The 9,200-nt window shown below is 52.5% G+C and overlaps 1 protein-coding gene across 1 annotated transcript; it reads right to left on the bottom strand.

The window, feature by feature from the left end:
- On the bottom strand, positions 902-5,566 carry ODF3B (outer dense fiber of sperm tails 3B). The gene is made up of 7 exons (XM_018048992.1): positions 4,220-5,566; positions 3,700-3,840; positions 3,407-3,610; positions 3,036-3,140; positions 2,829-2,950; positions 2,588-2,728; positions 902-2,445 (listed from the first exon to the last, which is right to left on the bottom strand). Exons 2-7 carry the CDS (start codon positions 3,806-3,808, stop codon positions 2,329-2,331), a joined length of 798 nt encoding a protein of 265 aa, XP_017904481.1. The 5' UTR covers positions 3,809-3,840; positions 4,220-5,566; the 3' UTR covers positions 902-2,328.

Here is a 9,200-nt window from a genome sequence, read left to right on the forward strand (position 1 = left end):
GGCCTCTAATCAGTGACCCCATCATTGACCCTGACCAAGGATTCATCAGCAACCTTGACAGATGTCCAAAATCATGACCAATGACAGGACTGGTTCTGATAAGTTCTCACTAGTAGCCCATCAAATATATGGATCAACGTCCTATGGCCCAGTAATGATTGATCAGAGGCCCATTGGTTATTTAAACCAAGTCCCTATTAGTGACTTCTATTAAATTTCCATTGATGGTCTTGACCAAAGTCCAGTGACCCATGAGTAACTGATCAATATCCTCCCTAGTGATCCTTAAGAAATTCTGGCCTGTGTTTTCCATCAATAACCAAGATCGATGACCAGTTAGTAGCCTGCCTGTACCTGCCTTGGTTTCTGGGTAACAGTGAATTCATGAATAGACTCCAGCTTATCCAAGGTACCCCCATGTACCCCATTATCATCACATCTATTGCTAACCTACACAGGCTGGGCAAGGATGCTGAGTACACCTGCAGAGTCACTTCCCCACCCCCATATTTCTCCTCACCATCCCTGGTTAGGCCTCAGCTGGAGTTAAGCATTTACTGGTTTTTCCAGTAATTGTGTATGGATGTGAGAGTTGGGACTATAAAGAAAGCTGAGCACTGAAGAATGGATGCTTCTGAGCTGTGGCGTTGGAGATGACTCTTAGGAGTCCCTTAGACAGCTAGGGGATCAAACCAGTCCATCCTAAAGGAAAACAGTCCTGAATATTCATTGGAAGGACTGATGAAGCTGAAGCTCCAATACTTTGGCCACCTGATGCGAAGAACTGACTCATTGGAAAAGAGCCTGATGCTGGGAAAGATTGAAGGCAAGAGGAAAAGGGGATGACAGAGGATGAGGTGGTTGGATGGCATCATCGACTCGATGGACATGAGTTTTGAGTAAGCTTCGGGACTTGGTGATGGACAGGGAAGCCTGCTGTGCTGCAGTCCATGGGGTCACAGAGTTGGACACGACTGAGCGACTGAACTGAAGCTGAACTGAGCAGTATAGTGGGTGTCCAGCTGAGGGAATGGAAAGTAAACTGTCCTGGTGCCTATTGCTGGGGTCACAAGCCTGGGGGCTGAAGGGAGAGGAGTACCCAACTCTTCTCTTGGGAGTCCTGTCTGGGGAACTGAAGGAGGAGAAGCTGGATAACTTGCTCCTGTTATTGGGGGCTGACGTGAAGGGAGATTCAGGTTCTGTCCTGGGGATTGAGAAGCCTGGGTCCTGCCTTTGGGGGCTCTGTCTGGGCCAGGCTTAGGTCAGGACCTGCTGGTGGTTGCTTGCCTCTTTGAGGTCAGAGGTTCTGCCCTGGAGAGGAAGTTTCTTCTAACCTTGCAGCCACAGCCAGCCAGGGCAAGTGCCAGGACTCTGCCCTCAGGGCATTTGTCCCCAGGCTATTGGCACCAGGCTTCTGGCCATGCCAGCTGCTGCCCAGACTTGGCCAGAGCTGGGGTCAGCACCACAATCACCAGATGGCCAAGAGCATGGCCCATAGGCACAGGTAGTAAGGTGGCGGCAGCACAGAGCGGGTGTTCCGACAGCAATGGGTTATCCTCAGTATCAAGGACAGTGGTGGGGCTCTGCAGCGATCCTGGGGGCAGGAAATTTCTGGGCCTGACCTCTGTGTCGTGAGGTGGCCACCCCTCCCCACATAAGGATTTGCGCGCCCTGCGTACCCAGTCCAGGTCAGTACACGAGAAGCCCTTTATGTCTCCTTGCTTCAGGTGGGTCAGCCCCGGCAGCTGCTTGGACTCTGGCTCCCTCCTCGGGACTGGTCAGCAGGCGCGGGAGGGGCAGATGGGGCCAGGGGGCCTGGGGTCACTGGGGCTGCTGCTACTCTGGGCTGCAACACACACCTGGTACCTGTCGCCGCCCTGCGTCCGTGTCGCTGACGCCAAGTGCACAGGTCCCGACCCCGGGCCCCTTTCTCTTCTGTGTTCCCCTCTCAGTGTCCGAGTTGGGCACGCCTCTCCATCTCACAATTTTCCGTTCCCTCTTCACCTGGATCCCTGGTCTCGGCCTCACAACCTGACCCCGGGTAGGACCCCTGTCCTGTTCGGTGGCCCTCGTCGGTTCTTTTCGGATCCCAGTCGGGTCTGCCTGGTCTTGCGGCGGGTGAGAGCCTCTGGCCTCATCGCTGAGCCTGAGCCGCGGAGGGGCGGAGCCCCCCGACGTGCGGGGCTCTAGGCCAATCGCCGCCTCGGGGAGGCGGGACGACTGACGCACTTCTGTCCTGACCAATCGCGAGGGCCTGCGGGAGCCTGGACTCCGCCCGCCCGCCGTAGCTAGCACAAAGAGGCCGACACGCTGCTGACTCCAGAGGTTTTAAGAAACATCTGCGGGGCAGCGCCCGCCCAGCGGGTCATCGTCCGCCTCGGTCAGCATCGGGGCCAAGTAGTCCGAGTGCCGGATCCCGAAGGTCCAGCCGCGAGGCTTCCAGTGCTGCGGACCAAGGAGACGTCGCTGGCCTAGTGCTGTCTGCAGGCCTTGGGCTCCCGGCCCCCAAACTCGCCCCTCTGACCCTCGATCCCGACCCGGTCCCCTTTACCCGCCTCCGACCCTTGACCCTGAAACTGCAGACCACCTGGTCCACGTTGTAGGCTGCAGGGCCGGGATTCAAGGTGTTGCCTTGAGGGAACGAAGTCCGCGGCAGCATCGAGAACTGGGGGGCCCGGGGCTTGTAGACCCCAGGGTTCACCGCGTGGTAGGCGCAGGGCCCGGGTGTCTGCGTAGGGTGGGGGCAGGAGAGGCGCTGTGTCCAGCTTCTGGGCCCTCAGATCGCCAACCCCTCGCCGCGCCCCGCGCCAACCCCCCACCTCCCCGACCTTGCTGAGGTCCTCGCAGAAGCTGCCCACCGCACTGCGGCCGTAGATGGAGTAATTCGGCGCCGAGACTTTGCCGACTACGCGCGGGCCCAGGAGCGAGGGCATAGTGTAGGTCCCGGGGCCTGCGGGGGCCAGTGAGGGTGGGTCTTTGCGGACTAGCCGGTGTCCCCACCGCTGCCCGTGCAGGGTGGGCCTTCTTGGGCTCACCTGGGGTTTGTGACTCCAGGCGGAGGCCCCAGTTTCGGGGAGCGATGGTGTGCCGAGGCGCGCTGGGGTACGCCGCGTTCCCGGCTCGCTCCGGGAAGTACCTGCCTGCGGGGCAGACCGGGGCGTGGGCCAGAACTGGGTTGGGGACCTAGTGGGGACCCGCGCCAGAGTCCAGGGATTAGGGGGGATCCGAGCCACGATATGTCAAAGCCCGGTGAGGCTTGGAGCTGTTTTGAGGTCCAGAAGTGGGCGGGGAGGGGGACTGAATTTGGAATGTTAGGCTGCCCAAGGGGGACTCGGGGCGGTGGCGGGGGCGGTTCCTGAGGGGAGGCGACTAGGCGTTCGGGAAGCCAGGGCCCCAGGTTCCTGACCCGGTCCGGGAGTGAGGAAGGGCGCCGCGTGCCTCGGGCGGCCGAAGATGGAGTACGCGGGGGCGCTGTCTAGGCCGCGCACGGTCATGCGAGCGGGCACCAGGTGGCCTGGCCCGGGGCTGCACGATGTCTGCTGTGCCGGGAGGCGCGCGCCGAAGGTGAAGGCCGGGGCGCGGGGCCGCGACGGGTCGTGCATGATGTAGCCTGCCGGGAGCCCCAGCATCACCAGGCGCCGGCCGCTCCCTTGCCGGACAGCCCCCGCCGGCCCCCCGCCCCCGGCCCGCCGCTGGTACCGGTGCTGGGTGGTAGCTTGTACTTGGGCCCCGGGCCGCTGTAGAGGGCTCCGATGGGGCCGCGGGGCCGGTGCGGCCGCCACGGGCCGACCCAGACGTCCGAGCCCATGGCGCGGTGGGAGCGCTGGCGGCCGGCAACACCTGCGGACAAAAGGTGGCGGCTCCGGCCCCTCCGCCCCGACTCCGGGGACGCGCTCCCGGTTCCCTCCAGATGGGCCCGACTCCGGGGCGGGGCCCGCGCGTATCCCAGATACCAGAGAAACAAATGGCAGCTTTCCGGGCTCCAGAGTGGCGCGGGGCAAGGACAGCTTCGAGGCCATCTCCCGTCCCCCAGCCCCAAAATGAGTTTAGTAGGGGTGTATGTGCGCGCGCCAACTTTGGACGCAGCACTGCGGGAGTGGAATTCCCAGGGGTTCCGGAGAACTGAGATGTTTTAGGAACACTGGGGGAGGATAACGGGGCGAGGGGGAAATAAGGGGGTACCTGTTACCCGAGGGGGGCCCGAAGTGGATGCACTGACCTGTTCCTGTGTCTCCTGGCTAGAAAGGCAAGGTGGGGTGTCTGGATCCCCACTGCTGCAGGGCCCAACTCCCAGACCCCATTGTGTCCGGGTCGCGCCTCCTGGCAACCGGATTGACCGTCCCACCCGGCCCCGCCCCCAGCCTCTCCTCCTGGAGTCCGTGGCAGCGGCAGGCGTCCTGCAGGCTGGGCCGGGACCAGAACTTGGTCCACAACCGCTCCCCAGGCTTCAGTGCTCCCATTCCGGAAATAAGTCTGCAGACAAAACCAAGTGTGAGAAGAAAGAAATCAAGCTCAATTTAATTGCTATGTGTAGAGAGAACTTTGCCTCTATTTAAACGCGTGGAATGCAAAAGCAATCATGTACTGGGCCACAAAAAAGCACACACAATTAGTAGATATAAACTATTATATATAGGGTGGATAAACACAAGGTCCTTCTAGATGGCCCACGGAGCCATATTCAGTATCCTGTATTAAACCATAATGGGAAAGAATGTAACAAAAAAAAAGGAATATCTGTGTGTAGTTGAGTCACTTTGCTATGAAGGAGAGATTGGCACAGCATTGTAAACTAACTATACTTCAGTTTAAAAAAAGAGCCCATACAAGTTGAATAAATAGATATAATAGGACACATGATTTGATCACAATTCAAAACAATTCTAAGCAAACAGTATAAAATGTTTTTAAAAATGGTTAAATACCTAGAAATTAACAAATTATTTTTGAAAGCTAGCAGCCAGGAGTGCCGAGGAAGCTGGAGGGCCGTGGCCCTTGCCGGGGACCTTCCAGCGGGCCCAGGGGCAGGAAAGTGGCTTGAAGTCCAGCACAGGCATATTGAAGCACATTAAAGGATTCAATACGACGCACAGAAGCAGAAAATGCCAAAATGCAAGCGCTGGCCGATGCACACTCAGTGAGTGGGGCAATGTGCCCTTCTCCCGCTGCCGAGATGGCGGGAATTAGCTGGAGGTGTTGGTCAATGAGAGAGGGTCCCGGAAAAATGAAAGAGAGCACCACCAAGTGCTGACCTGGAACAAGGATTCCAAGAAGTTTCAAATGCTGTTGTGATTATGAGGTTCCAGAGAGAAACGCTGTGGCAGGAAGACATTCCAGTCAAGACCAGCAGCTCATCACCTTATACAGTCATCTCCCTTTAAGCCTCTGGCACTAAAATCACCACCTCCTGTGGTTATGCTAAGTGAAAGACAGCTATATTTTCTGAATTTAGAAAGACCTCCTCCAAACCCTCAGAAATCTGTGCAGTTGGTAAGCTAAAAAGAGATCACTTTATGAGAGAAAATGTGATGTGTGCGTGATAAGTGACTTCAGTCGTGTCTGACTCTTTGTGAACCTATGGACTGTAGCCCACCAGGCTCCTCTGTCCATGGGATTCTCCAGGCAAGATGGAGTGGGTTGCCATGCCCTTCCCCAAGAGATCTTTCTGACCCAGGAATCGAACCCACATCTCTTAAACATCTCCAGCATTGGCAGGCAGGTTCTTTACCACTAGCACCACCCGGGAAGCCAAAGAAAGAAAATGCTGTTGGCCGAAATTGACAGCTGGTCAGAACTGACTCCATACCTGTGTTGCCTGGTGGGTCTGCTGCTGCCACTTCTGACCCTCATCTTGACACGGTCCGGTGTGCATTTCAAATATAGATACAGCGGCTGGAGGAACTTTGGATGACGTAACTCTTGCAGGCGCAGCTTCATTAAGATGACAGATAAACTGAATAGATCTACAACTTCTGGAAGAGAAGAACAAAGGGCTGCTAAGAGAGAAATGGCCATGTATCCAATTACTGTAGTACTCTGGCTGCTCAACAGCTGGCTCTGGTTTTGCTGCTCAATTCTCAAACAATATTGCCTCCAGAGCTGGAACTATAGAGAGGTTGTAGAAGTCTCTGGTCTCGCCTTTGCATGGTGTGCTGTCTCACAGCCTGCACCTTGCAGATGTGTTTCTCTCAGAAAGGAGGGGAGGACGACCTCTATTTGCAGAAGTGAAGGTGCATTCCGTCACTTGGCTGGATTTCCCTTCAACCAGTTCTGCCATGCTGCTGCTGCTGCTAAGTCACTTCAGTCGCGTCCGACTCTGTGCGACCCCATAGGCGGCATAACACCCACTTGAACTTCTCCCTTGGCATGTTTTGTAAATAGGAGCTAGGTTTAAAAAAAATTTTTTTTAAGGAATTTTTTTCCCTCAGCAGTTTGCACAAATAATTCTATGAGTGGGAGAGAAAGTGTATAGAAAATGGATTTACAGAAGTGTCTGTCTGTAAAGGAAAAATAGTGCTTTGTTTTGTCCTGTTTCTCAAACACTATGAAACAATTTAGTTAATAGACATTTTTGCATCCACGTTTCAACATTAAAACTCCTGAAGTCATGGCCTGCTGTCAGAGTTAATGAAATCAAGCCATCTTTTGTTTCACAATCACCTTAAGTAAAGTAATTTCTAATATTTTGAGCAGCTTATGTAACATGGGCAAAATGTGCTTTTTAATTTTTATTTTAGTTTTGCAGATGCTAAGTGCCAAGTCGCTTCACTCGTGTCCGACTCTGTGCGATTCCATAGACGGCAGCCCGCCAGGCTCCTCTGTCCCTGGGATTCTCCAGGCAAGAACACTGGAGTGGGTTGCCGTTTCCTTCTCCAATGCATGAAAGTGAAAAGTGAAAGGGAAGTCGCTCAGTCATGTCTGACTCTTAGCGACCCCATGGACTGCAGCCTACCAGGCTCCTCCTGTCCATGGGATTTTCCAGGCAAGAGTACTGGAGTGGGATGCCAGTTTTGCAGATGGTTTTCTATAAAGTACATTTTTACTAAGTCCATGTGTGAATGATTAATGATTTAAAAAATTACCAAATAAAGTACAAATATAGTGTATTTAATAAACTGTCAACCTAAACAAAAATCCAGCAATCAGTGAGACAGAAAACCAAGAGGAGCTGTGAGGTTTTTGTTTTAAAAAGCTGCAGATTTTCTGCTTAATATTCTTTAGAAGCTGAGGAAGGCTAGTTTCTTGAGGCTGATGAAATGGGACTGCTGACTAAAACAGTTAAACTCTCAAATAAAAAAGATGAGAGGACACAAGGGTAGCCTGCACAGAGGCACACTGAAGTTTTCAATAATATTTCAATTTAAATTTTTAAAAATAGGTGATTCTGTTTCCTTCGCAAAGGTTCTCCGAACTGTAGCTCCTGCATCATATGTTCCATTGCTAATTTCTTGAGGAAACTGTACTGTTTCCCACACTGGCCGCACCGATTCACATTCCACCAACAGTGCACGAGGGCTCCTTTTCCTCCACATTCTCGCCACTCTCAGTGTTTCTTGTCTTTTTTTCTTTCCTTGTCTTTTGATAAGCCGTTCTGACAGCTGTGAGGCGACACTGTGGGTCTGAATTGCCTTTCCCTGGTGATGCATGATGACATCGCCAGGTGGTCATCACGGAAATCAGGCTGATTACGTTCTCTGCAGCCAAAGATGGAGAAGCGCTATCAGTTCAGTTCAGCTCCGTGCAGTCGCTCAGTCGTGTCCGACTCTCTGCGACCCATGAATCGCAGCACGCCAGGCCTCCCTGTCCATCACCATCTCCCGGAGTTCACTCAGACTCACGTCCATCGAGTCAGTGATGCCAACCTGCCATCTCATCCTCGGTCGTTCCCTTCTCCTCCTGCCCCCAATCCCTCCCAGCATCAGAGTCTTTCCCAATGAGTCAACTCTTCACATGAGGTGGCCAAAGTACTGGAGTTTCATCTTTAGCATCATTCCCTCCAAAGAAACCCCAGGGCTGATCTCCTTCAGAATGGACTGGTTGGATCTCCTTGCAGTCCAAGGCACTCTCAAGAGTCTTCTCCAACACCACAGTTCAAAAGCATCAATACTTTGGCGCTCAGCCTTCTTCACAGTCCAACTCTCACATCCATACATGACCACAGGAAAAACCATACCCTTGACTAGACGGACTTTAGTCGACAAAGTAATGTCTCTGCTTTTGAATATACTATCTAGGTTGGTCAACTTTTCTTTCAAGGAGTAAGCATCTTTTAATTTCATGGCTGAAGCTCTATACAGTCAGCAAAAACAAGACCAGGAGCTGACTGTGGCTTGGACCATGAACTTCTTATTGCCAAATTCAGACTGAAATTGAAGAAAGTAGGGAAACCCACTAGACCATTCAGGTATGACCTAAATCAAATCCCTTATGATTATACAGTGGAAGTGAGAAATAGAATTATGGGACTAGATCTTACAGACAGAGTGCGTGATGAACTATGGACATAGGTTCATGACATTGTACAGGAGACAGGGAGCAAGATCATCCTCAAGGAAAAGAAATGCAAAAAAGCAAAATGGCTGTCTGAGGAGGCCTTACAAATAACTGTGAAAAGAAGAGAAGCGAAAAGCAAAGGAAAAAAGGAAAGATATAAGCATCTGAAGGCAGAGTTCCAAAGAATAGCAAGAAGAGATAAGAAAGCCTTCCTCAGAGATCAATGCAAAGAAATAGAGGAAAATAACAGAATGGGAAAGACTAGAGATCTCTTCAAGAAAATTAGAGATACCAAGGGAACATTTCATGCAAAGATGGGCTTGATAAAGGACAGAAACGGTAGGGACCCAACAGAAGCAGAAGATATTAAGAAGAGGTGGCAAGACTATGCAGAAGAACTGTACAAAGAAGATCTTCTTGACCCGGATAATCACGATGTATGGTCACTCATCTAGAGCCAGACATCCTGGAATGTGAAGTCAAGTGGGCCTTGGAAATTATCACTATGAACAAAGCTAGTGGAGGTGATGGAATCCCAGTTGAGCTCTTTCAAATCCTGAAAGATGATGCTGTGAAAGTGCTGAACTCAATATGCCAGCAAATTTGGAAAACTGAGCAGTGGCCACAGGACTGGAAAAGGTCAGTTTTCATTCCAATTCCAAAGAAAGGCAATGCCAAAGAATGCTCAAACTACCGCACAATTGTAC

This window comes from Capra hircus, chromosome 5 (genome assembly GCF_001704415.2).
Source record: "Capra hircus breed San Clemente chromosome 5, ASM170441v1, whole genome shotgun sequence".
In the NCBI taxonomy this organism is placed as follows: domain Eukaryota; kingdom Metazoa; phylum Chordata; class Mammalia; order Artiodactyla; family Bovidae; genus Capra; species Capra hircus.

Coding starts and splice junctions, on each gene's coding strand:
- ODF3B (XM_018048992.1), bottom strand. CDS start 3,808: ATGGGCTCGGACGTCTGGGTCGGCCCGTGGCGGCCGCACCGGCCCCGC. Junction 2,729..2,828: donor TCTGCGAGGACCTCAGCAAG/GTCGGGGAGGTG, acceptor CACCCTACGCAG/ACACCCGGGCCCTGCGCCTA. Junction 2,446..2,587: donor CAGCCTACAACGTGGACCAG/GTGGTCTGCAGT, acceptor CTTGGTCCGCAG/CACTGGAAGCCTCGCGGCTG.